The sequence below is a fragment of the Fringilla coelebs genome, assembly GCF_963513975.1.
Source record: "Fringilla coelebs genome assembly, chromosome: 3".
Lineage (NCBI taxonomy): Eukaryota > Metazoa > Chordata > Aves > Passeriformes > Fringillidae > Fringilla > Fringilla coelebs.
Genome location: NC_140030.1, coordinates 285,235 through 303,149, shown reverse-complemented (window position 1 = coordinate 303,149; position 17,915 = coordinate 285,235). Strand labels below are relative to the sequence as shown.

General features: G+C 66.5%; 3 protein-coding genes across 5 annotated transcripts; 2 read left to right on the top strand and 1 right to left on the bottom strand.

Moving 5' to 3' along the window:
- Nucleotides 1-116: 116 nt before the first annotated feature.
- Nucleotides 117-6,750, top strand: SNX17 (sorting nexin 17). Its single transcript, XM_084201925.1, has 15 exons — nucleotides 117-307; nucleotides 2,289-2,363; nucleotides 2,546-2,663; nucleotides 2,943-3,007; nucleotides 3,085-3,195; nucleotides 3,555-3,645; nucleotides 3,806-3,893; nucleotides 4,203-4,272; nucleotides 4,388-4,480; nucleotides 4,615-4,818; nucleotides 5,123-5,245; nucleotides 5,366-5,443; nucleotides 5,585-5,659; nucleotides 5,952-5,993; nucleotides 6,082-6,750. The coding sequence occupies exons 1-15, from the start codon at nucleotides 245-247 to the stop codon at nucleotides 6,199-6,201; spliced, it is 1,416 nt and encodes a 471-aa protein (XP_084058051.1). The 5' UTR covers nucleotides 117-244; the 3' UTR covers nucleotides 6,202-6,750.
- A 245-nt stretch (nucleotides 6,751-6,995) lies between these two features.
- ZNF513 (zinc finger protein 513) lies at nucleotides 6,996-10,872 on the bottom strand. 2 transcript variants are annotated; one of them, XM_084203285.1, is made up of 3 exons: nucleotides 10,615-10,872; nucleotides 8,230-8,823; nucleotides 6,996-8,012 (listed from the first exon to the last, which is right to left on the bottom strand). In XM_084203285.1, exons 1-3 carry the CDS (start codon nucleotides 10,826-10,828, stop codon nucleotides 7,261-7,263), a joined length of 1,560 nt encoding a protein of 519 aa, XP_084059411.1. In that variant the 5' UTR covers nucleotides 10,829-10,872; the 3' UTR covers nucleotides 6,996-7,260. The 2 variants fall into 2 exon arrangements, with proteins under 2 accessions (XP_084059411.1, XP_084059410.1); XM_084203284.1 differs by having other exon boundaries at nucleotides 8,230-8,820; nucleotides 10,615-10,858.
- A 204-nt stretch (nucleotides 10,873-11,076) lies between these two features.
- On the top strand, nucleotides 11,077-17,399 carry LOC311152313 (E3 ubiquitin-protein ligase RNF19B-like). Of its 2 annotated transcripts, XR_014616053.1 has the most exons (11): nucleotides 11,077-11,346; nucleotides 11,614-11,702; nucleotides 12,323-12,918; nucleotides 13,307-13,488; nucleotides 13,775-13,925; nucleotides 14,279-14,441; nucleotides 14,874-14,988; nucleotides 15,094-15,228; nucleotides 15,318-15,510; nucleotides 15,653-16,847; nucleotides 16,988-17,399. XR_014616053.1 is itself a non-coding variant. In XM_084203288.1 (10 exons), the coding sequence occupies exons 3-10, from the start codon at nucleotides 12,476-12,478 to the stop codon at nucleotides 15,810-15,812; spliced, it is 1,542 nt and encodes a 513-aa protein (XP_084059414.1). In that variant the 5' UTR covers nucleotides 11,077-11,346; nucleotides 11,614-11,702; nucleotides 12,323-12,475; the 3' UTR covers nucleotides 15,813-17,399. The 2 variants fall into 2 exon arrangements, 1 of the variants encoding a protein (XP_084059414.1); XM_084203288.1 differs by having other exon boundaries at nucleotides 15,653-17,399.
- The last annotated feature ends 516 nt before the right edge of the window (nucleotides 17,400-17,915 follow it).

Sequence of the window (17,915 nt, the reverse complement as noted above, 5' to 3'; positions counted from 1 at the left end):
TGCGGGCGCACCTGCAGCCCCGGCGCGGCGGGGCCGCTCGGGGCGGGGCGGGCACGGCGCGGCGGGGCGGCCCCGGGGCGGGCGGAGCGGGGCGAAGCGGGGCGGGCGAAGAGCGACGGCCCCGGGCGGGGCGGAGCGGGGCGGCCCTGGGGCGGGCGGTGCTGCCGGCCGCGCCATCGCGGGGAGTGCTGGCCCGAGATGGCGGCGGCGGGAGGCGGGTAGCGGGGGCGCGCTCGGCCCGGCCATGCACTTCTCCATTCCCGAGACCGAGACCCGCGCCGGGGACGGCGGCGCCGCCGCCTATGTGGTGAGCGGGGCCGAGGGAGCGGAGCCGTCCCGCAGAACGGAGCCGCCCCGCAGAGCCGAGTGGGTGGCGCGGCTCCTCGGCCCGGGTGCGGTGCGGCCCCGGTGGGGCCGTGCGGGTCCGCAGCCCCGGCGCGGGGGCGGGTCGGGATCAGGACCGGGACCGGGACCGGGGCCGGGCGAGGCGGGCAGGTCCCGGCCCGCCGCCGTCCCCGGCCGGCGCCCTGTGCCGGGGCCGAGCCGGGATCGGGCCCCGCCGCCCCCGCGCCTCCGGATCGGGCGCGGGAGGTCCCCGGAGCAGCCCCGGGGGTGTCCGGACCTTGCCGTGCCCGGGCGCCGCGGGCGGGGGCGGGCAGCCCGCTGGGGCCCCGTCCGGTCTCATCCCCGGCTCCGGCTCATCCTGGCCCGCCCGTCCGTTTGTCCCGGCTTCCTGTTTTGGTCCCTGCGCCGTGAGCGCCTCCGGAGCGGAGCCGGGACGCTGCCGCCCGGTGGCGGTGGCTCTCGAGTGCCCAGGCCCCTTCCCGGGGCCGGCAGAGCCCCCAGGCTGGGCGGAGGGTCCGGATCGCTGCTCCCGGGGTGAGGGTGGGCAGCCCCGGGCTTCGAGACCCACGCTTGCCCCCCGTGCCGAAATCCCTCTCCGGGGGATGCCCGGCCCCGCGGTGGGACACCCCGGTCGCGGTGGTGAGCGGCGGAGAGACCTGGCGATCCGCGGGAGCTGCAGGCAGCCCTCGAGGCATTTCGTCCTTGTGACCCCCCTGCCCTTTGCCCTCCGCTGCTGCCGAGGCTCCTCAGGCCTGGGGGGGACCTTGGGGAGAGCCCGGGGGCTGCGCAGGAGCTGTGACCTGGTGGAGAACGCTGATTTGGGCGGGTGTGGGTGCTGCCCGAGCCACCGCTGTCCCTCCCGGTTCCCCCACGGCAGCCCCGAGGCGCTGGGCTGGTTTGGGTGGGGAGGTGCCCGTGTGAGCCCCAGCCTGGCTGGGCTGGGACCTCTGCTGGGCCCTGGGCAGTGCCGGCGCTCCGGAGCAGGAGGGCCCTGGGGGCATCCACGGGGGGCTGAGGCTGGGCTGCCGTGGCTGGCTGGGGGCTCTTGGCCATCCTCTCGCCCTCCCAAACGGTGCTGTGGGGGTGGCAGGACCTGGGGGGACAGTGCTGTCCCTTGCAAGGACTCTGTGCCTGCGGTGAGGTGCTGGGAGCTGGACCATGGGGTTGCCAGGTGTTCTCCGTGTGCTTTGCACTCACAGCTGTGCTCTGCCAGGTGTTCTCCGTGTGTTCTGCACTCACAGCTGTGCTCTGCCAGGTGTTCTCCGTGTGTTCTGCACTCACAGCTGTGCTCTGCACTCACAGCTGTGCTCTGCCAGGTGTTCCCCATGTGTTCTGCACTCACAGCTGTGCTCTGCCAGGTGTTCTCCGTGTGTTCTACACTCACAGCTGTGCTCTGCCAGGTGTTCCCCGTGTGTTCTGCACTCACAGCTGTGCTCTGCCAGGTGTTCTCCGTGTGCTCTGCACTCACAGCTGTGCTCTGCCAGGTGTTCCCCGTGTGTTCTGCACTCACAGCTGTGCTCTGCCAGGTGTTCCCAGTGTGCTCTGCACTCACAGCTGTGCTCTGCCAGGTGTTCCCAGTGTGTTCTGCACTCACAGCTGTGCTCTGCCTGTGGCATCAGCAGGAGCTGAGCCAGAGCAGAGGGGGCTCAGCCTGGGACCTGCTCCTTGTGAAGCCCTGGTGGTGGGGAAGGCTGTCCTTGTCTTTTGGGGCTGCAGCATGGCTCCGTGCTCCCCACGGCTGGGCAGACAGGGTTAGGCCTCCCTGGTGTCCAGTGGCACCTCTCTTGGATGTGCTCATACTTCCTGAACAATTGTGACCATCTGCCCTTCGGCAGGATCCTCAGGACTACTGCCTTTTCCTGGGGTCTCCCTGGCGTCCTGGGCAGCTCCTGGGGTTCCTCCAGCTGGCAGGTGCTGGCTCTGAGTGGCCTCTCTCCCTGCAGGCCTACAACATCCACGTGAACGGGGTGCTGCACTGCCGGGTGCGCTACAGCCAGCTCCTGGGCCTGCACGAGCAGGTACGGGGACAGCGGGGCAGCAGCTCCTGCTCCGTGACATTCCATCTGGGCTCTTGGCTGCTGCTGGACTCCCAGTGGATAAGGGGTGCTGGAAGCTCTCTGCTCCCCTTGCTAGGTCCCTGGGGATCAGGGCAGCCACTTGTCCCTCCGGAGACTCCTGCAGCACTCTGTTCTTGTCCTAGTTAAGGAAGGAGTATGGCGCCAACGTGGTCCCCGCCTTTCCCCCAAAGAAGATCTTCACGCTCACCCCAGCAGAGGTAGAGCAGCGCCGGGAGCAGCTGGAGAAGTACATGCAGGCTGGTAAGCTGGGGAGGCCACGGCCCCTGACTTCCTCCCTGCCCTGCTCCATTCCCTGCGGCGCATCTTGCACCTCCCAGGGCAACACTGGCGTTTGGTGGGCTTGTCCCCTGGATGCCAGCTCCTGTCCCAGCCCCTGCCCTGCTCCGGCAGAGTGGGGCTGTGCAGGCGGGTCCCTGGCTGGCCCAGCACGCAGTCTGAGGGTCTGCAGAAGGGCCAGGCAGTGCTGTGGGTCCCTGCCCCTTCCCACGGGACGCCTGACCGCTCGTGCCCCTCCTGCAGTGCGGCAGGACCCGACGCTGGGCGGCAGCGAGACCTTCAACAGCTTCCTGCGCAAGGCCCAGCAGGTGAGGCACAGCTGGGGCAGCCCTGGGGCCCCCAGGCTGCTGAGGGGCTGGGGTGCCAGTGCTGTTCCTCTCTGCAGGAGACACAGCAGATCCCCACAGAGGAGGTGGTGCTGGAGGTGCTGCTCTCCAACGGGCAGAAGGTCAAGGTCACCATCCTTACGTCGGACCAGACAGAGGATGTCCTTGAGGTGCCACAGCTCTCGTGCTGGGTGGGACCAGCCCCTCCTGCTGCTTCTGGGGTTTCCCACTTGTGTGGGGTTCTCTTAGTCTGCTAGCCCCCCCTGCCCTCCTCTGCCATCTGCCCACCCTGGAGCAGGGTTGACTTGGTGGGGCTGAAAGCTGGGAGCTGAAATGGGTGTGGTGCAGGGTGTGTCTGGGTCCAGACGGATGTTTGGGGTCCCCTGGCTGTTTCCTGGTTGAAAGGGGCCCAGGCCTGGCCACAGGGCAGCAGAGGTGCTGCCTTCCTGCTGTTGGGAGGCCCCAGAATGCACGTGGGCCTTGCCACCATGTTGGGACTATATGGGGACTATCCTGCTCTTCCTCCCAGGCTGTGGCCTCCAAGCTGGATCTGCCAGATGACCTGGTCGGCTACTTCAGTCTCTTCCTAGTGAGAGAGACCAAGGATGGAGCTTTCTCCTGTGAGTAGGGCCCACTGTGGTGGGACATCTGCTGTGCCCCCTGCCTGCAGTGAGGGCTGTGTGCTTGGGCCCTGCCCTGGGTGGGGGCCCCACCTGTTTTCCTCAGGGCCATGGGGCTCCTGCTGCCCAGAGGTGCTGCTGAGCCGGTGTTTCCCCGCAGTTGTGCGGAAGCTGCAGGAGTTTGAGCTGCCCTACGTGTCAGTGACCAGCCTGCACAACCCCGAGTTCCAGATCATCCTGCGCAAGAGGTGAGCGGGGCTGTGGGGCAGCACTGGGGTGGTGCCCAGGGCTCCCTGTTCCACAGAGGGACCCTCCCCTCCTGCCATTGCTGCCCACTGATGCTTTGGCCCCCAGGAACATACCTGAGCATCCCTGACCATGACACTGGAGCATAGGCTGCCCTGCTGTGCTCAGCTCATTCCTGCCTTCCCATGGCAGCTGGTTTAGATGGGGAGCAGGGCACGGTGACTAATGGATACCAGCCCACAGGAGAGTGATTTTCTCTTCACTGCTGTCAGGAGGTGGGGAGCAGGCTAACCCCTGTGGTTCCCTTCCAGCTACTGGGACTCGGCCTATGACGACGATGTGATGGAGCACCGTGTGGGGTTGAACTTGCTGTATGCACAGGTGAGGGTTGGTGTGGCACAGCCAGGTGAGGACGGACACTGCACCCCGTGGCCACAGCTGGGCAGGGGCTGGGGGGCTCCAGTACCAGGCGCTCACCAGTCTCTGCCGCTTGTAGACGGTGTCAGACATCGAACACGGATGGATCCTTGTCAACAAGGAACAGCACCGGCAGCTGAAGTCCCTGCAAGAAAAGGTCTCCAAGAAGGAGGTAGGACAGGGTACAGTGCCACGACCGGGGCAGTTCTGGCTCTGCACCAGCCCCTCTCCATGTGTGCTCCTGGGCGGTGGCCCGTTCCTGGCCGGGGCGGGCGGCATGCTGAGCCCCCCTGGCCCTGCCTGCAGTTCATCCGCCTGGCGCAGACCCTCAAGTACTACGGCTATCTCAAGTTCGACCCCTGCGTCACTGACTTCCCCGAGAAGGGCTGCCACGTTGTTGTCAGCGCCGGCAACAACGAGCTCAACTTCCAGGTGCGGCTGCCCAACGAGCAGATCAAGGAGGGCAGCTTCAAGGTCACTCGCATGCGGTGCTGGCGGGTCACATCCTCGGTGAGTGATGCCTGGAGAGCAGGAAGGAGGCTGGGGGGTGTGCCAGGCTGGGCTGGCACCTCTTCCTAGGAAAAGTGCTGGCTTTGATGCCAGCTTCTGGCCCAGTAGGCCTGGAGGGGGTTTGAATCATTGCCTTGGGGCTGAGGGGATCATTGGTGTGAGGACATTGGAGGGGACCTGACAGTGGCAGAAGACTGGGCAGGTGTCCCACACTTGGCTTGGTGCTCCCCTCAAACTGCACGGCTGTGTGGGGAGCTGCTCCTTTCCCTCTGGAGGCTCCCAGCCTTGGTGTGTGTCCTCACAGGTGCCCATGAACAATGGCCCTTCGGGGAGCAGCCCAGGGAAGTCCGAGGTGAAGCTGGAGCTGGCTTTTGAGTACCTGATGAGCAAGGACCGGCTGCAGTGGGTCACCATCACCAGCCCACAGGTAGAGCTGCCTGCATGGCGGGCTGGTGGTGACTGTGAGGGGAAGGGCTGGGCTGGGCCCTGCACAGGGTGTGGGAAGGCTGGGGCATGCATAGAGCCCCCTGACACTTCTCCCTTGCAGGCCATCATGCTGAGCATCTGCTTGCAGTCCATGGTAGATGAGCTGATGGTGAAAAAATCTGGAGGCAGCATCCGCAAGGTGAGGGTTGGGGCTGGATGATGGCTCTAGAGTGGGATCCCAACCTGGTCCTGAGTGCTCCCCTCAGGATGGGGCCAGCATCCCCAGGGCTGGTTATAAGCCCAGAGCTGACGCTGTGGCTGAGCTGAGCTCCTCCTGCAGATGTTTCGGCGGCGGGTGAATGGGGCCCTGCGGCGCTCGGACAGCCAGCAAGCTGTGAAATCACCCCCACTGCTGGTGAGTGGGACCCTGCAGCCCTGGCTGGGGGGACATGTGCAATCACAGGCTCTGATGCGTTGTGTACCAGAACTCACTGCCTCCAGAAGAGGCACTCTCCCCTTGGCAGGGCTGGGGCAAGCCCAGAGGACAGCAGGGCTGTGGTGCCCTGCTTCCAGTGCCTTGGGAAGGGAAAGAGGTCCTGGACCAACTCAGTGAGCCAGACTCCCTGGGGACGGAGGGGAGGAGGTTGAAGGAGAGGTGGGTGTTGTGTCCCATGACCCTGTGCTTCCCAACTGTGCTGTCCTCACAGGACTCACCTGATGCTTCCTGGGAGCCCATGGCCAAACTCTCGGTGAGTTGTGTGTGGGTGTACCAGAGACCCCAGGTTAAGTGGGTAGGGGAGCTAGGGGTGTCCTCCCTAACATCTCCCTTCTCCACAGAGCAAGCTCACTTCTGTCAGCCTGCGTGGGATCAGCCACTCCAGCTCTGCAAACGACGTGGGTGCTAACGACTTCCACGGCAATTATGCCTTTGAGGGCATTGGCGATGAGGATCTGTAGTGCCCCCTTCCCAGGACAGCCCCGGCCTGAGCAAGGGCCTTCGCTGAGGAATGTACAACCTGCAGCCAGGTTGCAATCAACGTGCCTCTCACCTGCTACATCCACCTTTCCCTGCTCCCCGGGGCTGGGAGCTCACCCCCAGCCCGCCACTGCCTTCGGGGTGGGGGCAGCTGAACTCCTCCCGCTGCTGGCTCCAGCTGGGAGAGGGCTTGTTTGACCTGAACAGTTTGCCCGGGCAGAGCCCTGGGGCTGCAGTGCAGGGCCTGGCCCGGGCCTGGGGGCAGAGCTGCTCCTGTCCCAGCTGGGAAGGCCTGGCCCAGCCTGGGGGCAGAGCCAGGCAGGCTCCCTAATGCCAAATTAGCATTTAGGTTTGTGCTCCGAGACAGAGTGCAGTAAGCTGTCTCGGGGGCTCTGCGCAGAGTCCCCTCTAACCCGCTCATAGACGCCAGCATAATCTAGGCTTGTAACCACGTATCTCCTGCTGCTCAGCCCGACAGAGCATTAATGGACAGTAACTGATGTTTACACACTGCAACAATGATTAAAACGGATCCTGATTGGTACCAGGCTGTCTGTTGGGGGGGTGCCTGCTGTCCCTCCCCTCTCCATGCCAGCCCTGTGCTGTCCTCTGTAGCAGAACAAGGCCCCCAGGGTGAAGAGCAGATAACAAAACTGACTGTTTAATGCTTTTATACACAATATAAATTACACCGACCAGCACGGCAGCAGCCATGGAACCAGTCCTGTTCCCCTCCCAACTCCCCCCCCCCTCCCCCCGCCCTTTTTTCCCCAAACCCGGCAGAGGAAGGCTCCGGCAGGCAGAAACAGGCAGCTGGGGTGGCGGGAGATGTGGCTGTGCTGCCACACGGGCAGGGGTCAGAGCTGCCGGTCATGACTTCACCCTGCCCAGGCAGGACGGGGCTGCCGGAGGCCCCAGTGTTCCTCTGGCCCTGGCATAAGGCAGCCCTAAGCCCCCGTGGAGTTGCCCACCTGTCCTCCCTCCCCCAGGGAGGGCAGGCACCGCGGCACCCCAGGCCCACTCCCGGGCTAAGTGCTGTCTCAGGGCAGGGCCGTGCCCACGGCTGGGGGGGCCAGGAGGGCTTTGGCATTGCGCGGGTTCACCCAGCTCTCGGCTGTGTGGCCGTGGATCTTCTGGTGGCGCTTGTAGTTGTCCCAGTGACCGGTGGTGTAGGAGCAGTCCCGGCACTGGAAGGGCTTCTCGCCCGTATGCCGCAGCATGTGCCGCTTCAGGTTCATGCTCTGGTTGCAGCTGTAGCTGCAGAGGCTGCACTGGAAGGGCTTGTCGCCTGAGTGGATGCGCCCGTGACGCTTGAGGTTGGCCAGGTTGCCACAGGCGTAGTCGCAGAGCTGGCACTTGTAGGGCTTCTCGCCCGTGTGCACGCGCTGGTGCCGCTTCAGGTTGTCCAGGTGGGCAGAGGCGTAGGGGCAGAGCGGGCAGGCGAAGGGCTTCTCCCCGCTGTGCGTCTTCATGTGCCGCGCCAAGTGGTTGGGGTAGTGGGTGACGAAGGGGCAGAGGCTGCAGGCAAAGCCCTTGTCCCCAGTGCCCTTCCGGGGGCTGGCACCCGGCTCGGTGCCCAGCACCGCCAGGCTGCAGCGCCCGCACACCTGCTCGGCCAGGCCCTCGTCCTGTGCGAACCCGTCGTCCAGCACCAGCCCGCACATGCGGCACGTGAAGGGGAAGAGCAGCTCGGGCAGCGCGGCCGCCTCCTCGCCCCGCAGCCGCGCGCAGCCGGGCAGGAAGGGGCCGCTGCCGCTGCCCACGTGCAGGCTCAGCTCTGGCAGCAGTGGCTCTGCGGGACAAAGAGACGGGGTTGTGAGCTGGGTGGCACAGCGCCAGCGAGGACCGGCTCTGTGACGAGCCCCAGTGCCAGCGAGGACTGGCTCTGTGACGAGCCAGTGCCCCGCCGAGCCTGGCACTATCATGACTTGGGGTCAGTGGCAGGATCCGTGCCCTGCGCCAGCCCCAGAGCCCCCGCGGTAGCTCTCCCCACACCCTCCCAGCTTTACCTGGGTCCTTGTCCCGCCGGTGTGGCCCCTCGCCCTCAGGCAGGCGGTGGCTGAGCATGTGCCGCTTCAGGTTGCGGCTCTGGTTGCAGCGATAGTCACAGGCAGCACACTGGAAGGGCTTGTCCTGGCTGTGGACCCGCTCGTGGCGTTTGAGGTTGCCCAGGCTGCTGCAGGCGAAGCTGCAGCACGTGCAGCGGTAGGGCTTCTCCCCGGTGTGCGTGCGCAGGTGCCGGGTCAGATTGACCAGCTGGGCAGAGGCGTAAGCACACTGCGGGCAGGCGAAAGGCTTTTCCCCGTTGTGTGTCTTCATGTGACGCTTGAGGTGGCTGGAGTAGTGGGAGGCGAAGGGGCAGAGCTGGCAGGAGTAGACGATGCGCTGGCTGCGGCCGCCCTCGGCGCCGGCGCACTGCAGGCAGCTCTGGCCCAGGCTGGCAGCCAGCTGCAGCCCGCACTGGCGGCAGGGCAGGGCGGCAGGGCCGGGCTCGCCCCCCTCCTCGGGGTCACTCTCCACGCTCAGCTGCTGGTACCCGGAGGAGCAGTCGTCGTCGCTCAGGGCGTACGCTGGAATAGCGATCTTCCCCACCAGCGTGTCTGCTGAGAACACCGTGGGGATGGGGCGGCGTCAGCCCGGCTGGCCTGGGCACTGCCCCTCTGCCAGGCCGCCCCGTCCCACCCCGGGGCACCCAGGAGGAGCCCCGCAGCCACAGCCTGTCCCAAAGCCCTGCTGAGGGCCTGTTCTGGGTGTCTCAGGAAACACTGACACTTCTGCGTGGCTGGGCAAGACCCTGGCACCAGGAAGGGTGGGAGGACGGGTGGATCCAACACCCACCGGCGCTGCTGGGCCTGGGGGGCAGAGGGTGGTGGGTACAGGCTGGAGAAAGGGGTGCCCAGAGGGGTGCTCTGCACCCCTCTCACCGTGGCACTGCCCCAGCCCCGGGTTGGCATGGCTGGCACCAGGGAGGTCCAGCACCAGCCCCTTCTATCCTGCAGGAGACATTCCCCCACCCCCACAGAGCCCTGTCCGGTGGCAGCAGGGGGAAGGCTATGCCAGGCTCTCCAATTGAACTTCTCAGCTGGGCACAGACTCATCCTTCTGCAGCCCCTGTGCTCCACAAGCGCCCCCAGGCTGGTGCTCGGGGCTGGAGGGGCAGCTCACCACGACCAGCTGAGAGCTGTGCCCTGCTGGCCCCATTCTGTGCCTGACCTGCACCCCTGGGGCCTGTCAGACTCAGCAGCTGCCCACCATCCTCGGACCACCCTGGACTGTCCCCCTGCTGCTGCCACCCCGGCTGTGTCCAGCTGATGAGGCTGACCTATGCTGTGGGACAGGGAGCTCCCTCCAGCCTCCCAGGCTCTTCCACAAGCACTGCTGGAAACACAGACACCACAAAAGGGCATCCTGCCAAGGCCTGGCTGTCATGGGGGAACTCTGGACCTTGCCTCAAGCCCTCTGCCCCACGCTGAGGGAAGCCCTGTCCCCTCAGGCCAGCAGTGCCACAGCATCCCCAGAGCACCGTCCCCTAAGGGCTGTGTCAGTGCCCACATGGCACAGCCGCTCTGTCCTGCCTGGTTCAGTGGGCTGAGGTCCTACTCCAGCTCCTGGGCTGGGGCTGAATGGGAGGTCAGGTATTCCCGGTGGAATTTGTTCCCAGATCCCAGGCAGGCTCCCAGGGCAGGGAAGCAGAGCTCTCGGAGCAGCCCCATCCCTCGGTGCTAGAGCAGGAGCACGGCACAGCCCAGCAGCCGCCGAGCACACGGAGCAGGGCACGGCCCCGGGGCAGCGGAGGACAAGCACGGGGCCGGACACGCCGTGCCCTCATCTCTCGCCGTTCCGTTCCCGCGTTGCTCGGTGCCCGGGGCGGGGAGCGCCTCCCGCCAGTCCCGCTGAGCAGCTCCCCGGAGCTGAACAGCACTCGCTCCTCCGGCTGCCTCGGCCGGGGCTGACCGAAGCTCGGGAGTCACGGCGGGACAGGCGCTGCCCACGGCACCGGGCCGGCGTACCGGAGCCGAGCGCGCTCCGTACGGCCGGCAGCGCCGAGGGGAGCGGTGGAATGGGGCCCCGGGGCTGAGCCAGGCGGCGGCTGCGGGGCGCGGCCCAAAATCCCCCTCGGGGACACGTCGTGCCCGGGACCCTCGCGGGAAGGAGCGTTCGGGGATCGGTGCCGGGGGTCAATGCCGGGCGGGCAGAACCCACCCCGGGGCCCCGTCGGGGGCCGGGCCTCCCCCGTGAGAGGAAGCTTGGCCGGAGCCCGCACCGGGCGGGCCCGTGGCAGGGCGGGCCCGGCCGGATGCGCCGAGCGCGGGCCCGGTACGGCCCGGCCGGGCCGCGTCGCCGCCGGCGGGGCTGCCGGAGAGGGGCGGCGTCCCCGCGGGGGCCGCACGCACCTGGCGGTCCCTTCTCGGAGGCCGGGCCACGGCCGAGCAGCAGGTCCCCGGGCAGCACCACCGCCGCTCTTGCCGTCTCCTCGGTGCCATCCTCGGCGTCCGCTGCCGCGCTCCGAGCGCCGCGGGTCCCCGCCGGGCCGCCGCCGCCGCCCCCCGGGCCCGCCGCGCACTCACCCTTCACCGGCTGCGGGTGGCTCTGCTTCCGCCGGGGCATTGTGGCGGGCCCCGGCGCCGGCCCGGCCCCGCCGCCCGCCCGCCCGCGGCCCGCCAGCCGCCCCCGCCAGCCCGGGGCGGCCGCCGCCGCCCCGCCTCGACCGGACACTTCCGCTTCCGCTTCCCCCGGGCGCGCGGGGGCTGTGCCGGAAGCGCCCGCGCGACCCGGAAGCGGAGCGGGCGCGTGCGCAGAGGCAGCACCGCCCTCGGCCCCGCCCGCCCCGCGGCCGCGGCATGAGGGGAGCGGGCCCGGGCCCGGCGGGGGCGTGCGGCCGGGCCGGGCCGGGCCAGCGCACGGGACAGGCGGGCAGCGCTCGGGGGCGCGGGCGGGCGGCGGGGCGGGACAGCAGCGGCTCCGCCCCTTCCGGCCGGCGGGAGGCGGTGGCACCGGCGGGACCGGGGCCGCTGCCGCTGCCGGGCGCTGCCGGTCTCTGCGCCCCTTCAGGGGCGGCTGCGGCTCCTCCCCCGGCGCCCTCCGGGTCCGGCCCCGCCGAGCGCCGGCGCGGAGGGCAGACCCCGGTAAGTCTCGCCGGTGTCTCCGCGCCGGTCACACCGGGGACACCCGGGGCTTGGCGTCTCGCCCGCTGGGCCCGAGGGCCGCTGGCCGGCCGGTCACGCCGTGCTCTGGCCGGTCCCGAAGGTGGCCGGTGCAGCCCAGCCGCGTCCCCGGGCTGTGCCCATCCGCCCCCGCACCACTCGCTGGGCTCTCCCGGTGGCTCCGCTCCGCGTCCCGGGCTGCGTGAGCCGCGCTCGGCCCCTTCACGGATCGCTGCTGTCCCTTCGCAGGTCCCACGGGCGCTGCGTGTGCCGGGCTGGGGCCGTCCCGGGGCAGCCGTGGCCGTGCCGTGCTGCCAGCGATGATTCCCCGCTGACAGGTACAGCCCTGGCCGCCTGTCGCTCCCCGGTCACCGCGGAAATCCCGCCCCGGGTCCCTGGGGGGATGCGGAGCCACCCAGTGCCTTTCCCAGCAGAGCAGGCGTGCTGGGACTCCTCAGCCTCGCCTGAGTGTCACCGGTTCCGGCCCCTGATGCGGGAGTGCTGTGGGGTGTGGCAGTGCTGCTGAGGTGGGGAGCGCAGGGGGCAGCTTTGGGGTGGAGAGAGGGAAGGACCATGGGGAGGGAGTGCGGTGTGGCCATGGATTTGTAAGCTCTAGGCGTGGGAAATGGACAGATTTACCCCACTGCAGGAATCGCCTGGCTCCTGGTCACGGAATGAACTGGGGTTTGGGTCCCTTGGCACGTGAGCTGCAGTGAAGAGTGCTTTAGCCATGTGTCACCTGGGGAGGAGTGCCCTGGGGAGGGGGTCGGTGTGAGCGTCACGCTGCCTGTGCCTGGGCTGGCTGTCACGGCGTTACCCCTCTCTTCCCCACGCTGGGCATTTGGGAGCTCTGCGGTCCTGACCCGTCAGGCAGAGCTGAAGGAGGCAGGATGGGGCAGGCCAGGCTCGGGGGCTGTTCCAGGGCACAGGCTCGCTCTCAGGGGCTGTTCCTCTGCAGGCCGAGCGGCACCGACTGCACCTGGGCATGGCTCCGCTGCCACCTCTGGCGAGGCCCAGGTAGGAGCCGGGCCATGGGGGCTGCACCCGGGCCAGCTCCTCCCCGCTGCCCTCCCTAGCTCAACTGCAACCCTGGCCACCTCGGCGGGCCACCATGGAGCAGCCCACGCGTGTGCCCGGGCCCCGCCGCCTTCTGGGCTGCTTCAGGAGGAAGCCGCAGCCCGTCGGGGAGGAGACGCCACCAGAACCGGAGCCCGAGGAGCCCGAGGAGACACGGGTGGTGCTGGCCCTGGGCGAGGGCCGGGCGCTGGAGGAGTGTCCCCTGTGCCTTCTGCCGCAGCCCCCCGAGGCCTTCCCCAGCCTGGGCTCCTGCTCGCACCGCTCCTGCCGGGGCTGCCTGCAGCAGTACCTGCGCCTGGCCGTCACCGAGAGCCGCGTGCCCGTCTCCTGCCCGCACTGCCCCGCCGCGCTCCAGCCCCACGACGTGCACCGGCTCCTCCCCGAGCCCGCCCTCCGCGACAAGTACGAGGAGTTCCTGCTGCGGCGGCTGCTGGTGGCGGATCCCGGCACTCGCTGGTGCCCTGCACCTGACTGCAGGTACCGCAGCAGGGCCCCAGCACGGGCGGAAATGCGGGGTGGGGTGGCCCCCTCCCGCAGCAGCAGGGTGTGCCCGTGTCCTGTGAGCCCTTCCCAGGCTGGGTTCCCATCACTTTGTCCTGCCTTGGGCTGGGTGTGCCCAGGGAAGTGTCCAGCCCTGGTCTGGCTGCAGAGCCTGTGCAGCTCTGTCTGCCAGGGCTGGTGTCCTTGGCTGTGCTGGGTACTCTGTGAGCCCCAGGCCTGAGGCTGGACAGGGTGGGATCCCAGCTCTCCTGAGCCGGGGCTGTGGCTCCAGCTCAGTGCAGGACCAGGACTGGCACGGCCTGGCCTGGCTGTGCGGGGAGGGGCGCCCTGCTGTACCCCAGCCCCAGCTACCTTCTCCCCACAGCTACGCTGTCTTTGCCCATGGCTGTGCTGAGTGTCCCCGCCTCACCTGTGGCCGTGAGGGCTGTGGCACCGAGTTCTGCTACCACTGCCGGCAGCCCTGGCACCCTGAGGGCCCCTGTGGACCAGTGCCACCGGCCCCCAGCCTGGCCACCCCCACAGCACAGCTGGAGGAGCCAGCCCACGGTGAGGCCTGGCACAGGGTGGGAGCAGCAGGGCTGGGGTTTGGCACAGTCCTGTGCCTCTGTGCCTCCTGCCTGTGGGGCTGCTGGAGCCAGGATACAGAGTTCCCTCTGCTGCAGTCTCACAGCCCTGTGCCAGTTGGGCCGTGGTGTATAGAGGGACCTTGGCTCCCCCCGTGATTCCTGTGGGATGGGGAGGGCTGGGATGGATGCACACTGGGACAGGGACAGGCTGGGATGGATGCACACTGTTCTGTCCTGCTCCCTCATCCCATCTTATCTGCCCGCAGCTGAGGCCGAGGACATCAAGGTGTGTCCTCGCTGCAGCGCCTTCATCATGAAGATCAACGATGGCAGCTGCAACCGCATGAACTGCACGGTCTGTGGCTGCCTCTTCTGCTGGCTCTGCCTGCAGGAGATCTCTGACGTGCACTTTCTGAGGTCAGTGCAGGGCCTTAGGGGCTGGGGGCTCTGACAGGAGCTGGGGGGTCTGTAGGGCTGCCCTGGGCCGAGGCTGGGGGCCCTGACAGGATGGGGAGCTGGGATGGGGGCAGCCAGGGTGTCCCAGGTTTGGGGTTAGCCAGGGGGAGCAGGGTGCTCTGTGCTGCTGGCTCTGGCCGGCCTGGGGCTGACTGCTGGCTCCCTGTAGGAGGCAGCTGGAACTCAGGGTTGGGGGAGCCTGGCTGCTTGCTCTCAGGGGGGCTCCTCGATGTCCCCTGACGTGGGGCCAGGCTGTGCTGGTCTCTGCCTGCCACTCACAGAAGCCTTGGCTCAGCTCTGCTCTGTGCCCACAGCCCCTCTGGCTGCACCTTCTGGGGGAAGAGGCCGTGGTCCCGGACCCGGAGGATCCTGTGGCAGCTGGGCATGGTGCTGGGAGCACCCATGGTCATCTCCCTTGCTGCGGGTGTCGCTGTCCCTGTCATCACCATTGGGATCCCCATCTACATGGGTAGGAAGGTACTGGCAGCTGTGGGCTTGCTCCCTGCTGAGCCTGGTAGCTCATGGCTCTTGGCCTGGACAGACCTGCAGTGCTCCCTACTGCCCACAGCACATCCCTGTGCCACTCTTGACTACCCTTAGCAGATCTCTGTGCTACCCCTGACAGCCCAGAGTCCTGCCTTGCCAGGACCTTCTGCCGCCCCCAGCAGCCCCTGCGAGTAGGGCAGGTGTGCTCAGCCTGGGGAGCAGGGTCAGGGTGGGTGAAAGGAGGAAGGGTTCTAGGGGGGCTCTCCAGGAACACCTGTGCTGTGGTGGCTGCCTGTCCCTGAGGAGAGGGAAGGGTGTCTGGGTGGCTGTGGCTAGAGCTCTGCCAGGCGGGGAAGAGGCTGAGTCCCTGGGGCTGTGCCGAGGTCTTTGTAGAGCCTTTCACCTTTCTGTCTTGTCCTCGAGGTGCTGGGCCAGAGCCGGCGGAGCAGCCTCTCCGGGTGCCAGCAGTGCCTCTCTGTCACCAGCAGTGTCCTCCTGTCTCTCTTTGTGTCCCCTATCATAACAGCTCTCACTGTGGGTGAGTGCCGTGGGCACTGCCCACGGTGGGGGTGGCACTGTGGGGGATGTCTGGGACCAGAGGCAGCAGGGCTGGGCTGGGCAGTGACCCTTTGTCTGCCCACAGGTGTCGGCGTGCCCCTGGTGCTCACCTACGTGTACGGGACCGTGGTGCTGTCTCTGTGCCGGAGCCGCTGGGGCTGCAGGGGCGGCCGCACGCCCGGTGACCTCGGCGTGGTGGAGCTGGACAACCTGGCCAAGCGTGGGTCCCACACAGCTGGCAGGCCTGGCCTGTGCGCTCCCTGCTGCAGCAGGGGCAGTCTGTGGGAACGGCGTGCTCTCTCTCCGCAGTGAACGAGCTGTGGTCGGTGCTGCCCAGCCCCAGAGCGCCTGAGGATGGAGCCCTGGACGCTGCTGCCTCCCTGCCCAGCAGCAGCCGCAGCCCGCGCCCGGCGCCGGCGTGGCCAGAGCGGGACAGCCAGTCAGCCAGCACGGTGGCCCTTGCTGGGAGCATGCTGAGTGAGGGCCAGGACACCTCTGACAGGTAGGCAGGGTGCCAAGGGGCTGGGGGTGGCACATCCCTTCCAAACAGCATCCCTGCTGTGCTGGGCAGGGACGGGATGTTCCCCTTCAGGCTGCTGCCCTCAGGCCAGTGTCTGTCTGTCTGTCTGTCTGTCTGTCTGCAGGGAAGGTGTCACCATCGAGGTGGAGGTGTCGGTGGAAGCGGTGCCACGTTCTGCCCGGCACCAGAGCCTCAGCAGTGCCCTGTCTGGGCAGAGCCTCTCTGGGGACTCCCTGGGAGCCACCAGTGACAGGGGCAGCTCCGTGGGTGTCCTTGTGGAGTGATGGGGGCCCGAGGGGGAGAATCTTGATCCACACACAGGCCCTGTGCCCTCCTGTGGCAGAGCCAGTCCCTCTCTGCCAGCATACCCAGCCCTGGGAGCTGGTCCTGGGTGGGTGCCAGCTGCACCCAGCACTGCTGCACCCTGCACTAGCCCTGTCTGCCCCTTTCCCAGTGGCAACACTAGGAAATAAAGCTGCTCTGCTTTCTTTTCACTAGGAAATAAAGCTGCTCTGTCTCCTGTGGCAAAACTCTGCAGAGAGCACAGCCCCCTGGCAGCCCACTAGTGTGCACGACAGGCATTACATTTGACCTGTGTGAGGAGGAGGCTGCCCAGGTGATGCTGGGATTATCTGGAGTGGCCACTGCCCTGCCTGTACCAGCTGATCTGCCCCGAGAGCAGGCTGCAGGGTTAGGGGAGGGCAGCAGCCCCCCAGCTCCCACCTCTGGTGCTGGTCCCCACAGGGATCCATCCTGCAGCAAGGCCAGTGTGGAGGGAGCACCATGGGCTGTAGGGGACCTATTGCCAGATGGGTTGCGTAGTCTCAGGCCCTGGGATCCTTGCCATTCTGACTCCACTGCAGCATCCTGGGGGGAAAAAAGCTGCTTCTGAATGTTTTGCTGCTCCTGAATGTTTTGCTGCTCAGAGGTGGGCAGTCACAGAATGAGTAAAGGATTTGGGTTGGAAGGGAACTTAAAGCTCATTGCTGTCCCTTGCCATGGGCAGGGACATCTTCCTGGAGCCAGGTCGCTCAGGCCTCGTCCAACCTGGCCTTGAACACTTCCAGGGATGGGGCAGCCACAGCTTTTCTGGGCAACCTGTGCCAGGGCCTCACTAGGGAAGGATTTCTTCCCAGTTTTTCCATCTAACCCTGCCCTTTGGCAGTGGGAAGCCATTTCCCTTTGCCTGTCCCTCCAGGCCCTTGTCCAAAGTCCCTCCAGCTTTCTTGGAGCCCCTTCAGGCACTGTGACTCTAAGGTCTCCCTGGATCCTTCTCCAGACTGAACATCCCCAGCTGTTCCAGCCTGTCTCCATAGGAGGTGAGATTTGTGAGTTGGCTCACCTGCACAGCTTCCTCCAGCTGCTCAGGGATTCCCATATGATGGGGTTGTACCTTTGGCAGTGCCTTGTACTACAGATCTTCCTTTTTTGAAGATAAACTCCACTCTTCTGGTCCTAGGCTGTTGTCTTGGCTTCTGCAGTTCAGTCTGTCCCTCACTGCCTCTCTTGGCACCTTTGACCCCTTCCCTGGCAGCCCCAAGCCTCAGCTCATCACCCTGCCTGGTGGCTCTGCAGTGAGTTGTGCAGTCCTGGTAGCATCCAGGCTGGGCCCCTGCAGCCACGTGCGAGTCTGGTGCTTCAGAGCCTCACACAGCCCAGCTGCAGCTGGATTTGCTGCTCAGGCTGTTTCCATGTTCCCCTGGAATGGGGCTGCCTGAGGAGACCTCTCAGGAAGACTTTTTTTCCTTTGCAAAAGCGGGTTTGTTCTTAGCACAGCTTCCACTTGCTGCCAGATGGGTTTATCTCAGGATCACTCTGGGAAGTGGCTGCTCAGTACCTCACACTTCCTCCCTGCTGTCAACATCCTGGTCAAGGGTACTCCAGATTTTGAATAAACAATGAATAGTCACAGGGGCAAGCAGTCCTAAAGTATTAGTTATTTCTGCCATCCCTGAGAGCCTGAGCTGAGGCAGCTTTGCTTGGTGACATTAAAACCAGTTTTCCTCAATTGCCATGTGCTGTCATCCCATTCCTGCTGCCAGCCATCCATCTCCAGAGGGTTTGGTTTTAAACTGTTCCTGGTCATTAAGGTTTGTGATGCAGTCTCCAGTCTCTGTGGAGCCCCCATAATGGCTCTGTTTCATGGTGACCTCACATTAGTAACTTACAGACCATTTTCTGTGTGCTCTGTTGCTGTTTAATCATGCTGATTTTTACTCAGAATGCTCTGTGGTGGGTCCCGTGCCACAGCAAAGGCCCTCAGAGCTGCACACCTTGCTGCAGCTGCTCAGGGAACAGATGCAGGGGTGCTGTGCCTTCCTGGCAGGCTCAGTGCTGGCAGCTCACCAGGAACGGAGGAGCACAGGGTCCTGGGGCTGTGCAGGGAG

Bases quoted from the DNA above. Each gene is read 5' to 3' on its own strand.
- SNX17 (XM_084201925.1), top strand. From the start codon at position 245: ATGCACTTCTCCATTCCCGAGACCGAGACCCGCGCCGGGGACGGCGGC. The intron at 4,273-4,387 runs GTGAGGGTTGGT...TGCCGCTTGTAG, and splicing joins TGAACTTGCTGTATGCACAG to ACGGTGTCAGACATCGAACA. The intron at 5,246-5,365 runs GTAGAGCTGCCT...TCTCCCTTGCAG, and splicing joins TCACCATCACCAGCCCACAG to GCCATCATGCTGAGCATCTG.
- ZNF513 (XM_084203285.1), bottom strand. From the start codon at position 10,828: ATGCCCCGGCGGAAGCAGAGCCACCCGCAGCCGGTGAAGGGTGAGTGC. The intron at 8,824-10,614 runs GTGCGTGCGGCC...CGGTGTTCTCAG, and splicing joins CTCCGAGAAGGGACCGCCAG to CAGACACGCTGGTGGGGAAG. The intron at 8,013-8,229 runs GTAAAGCTGGGA...TTTGTCCCGCAG, and splicing joins CCGGCGGGACAAGGACCCAG to AGCCACTGCTGCCAGAGCTG.
- LOC311152313 (XM_084203288.1), top strand. From the start codon at position 12,476: ATGGAGCAGCCCACGCGTGTGCCCGGGCCCCGCCGCCTTCTGGGCTGC. The intron at 13,926-14,278 runs GTCAGTGCAGGG...CTGTGCCCACAG, and splicing joins TCTGACGTGCACTTTCTGAG to CCCCTCTGGCTGCACCTTCT. The intron at 15,511-15,652 runs GTAGGCAGGGTG...GTCTGTCTGCAG, and splicing joins GGCCAGGACACCTCTGACAG to GGAAGGTGTCACCATCGAGG.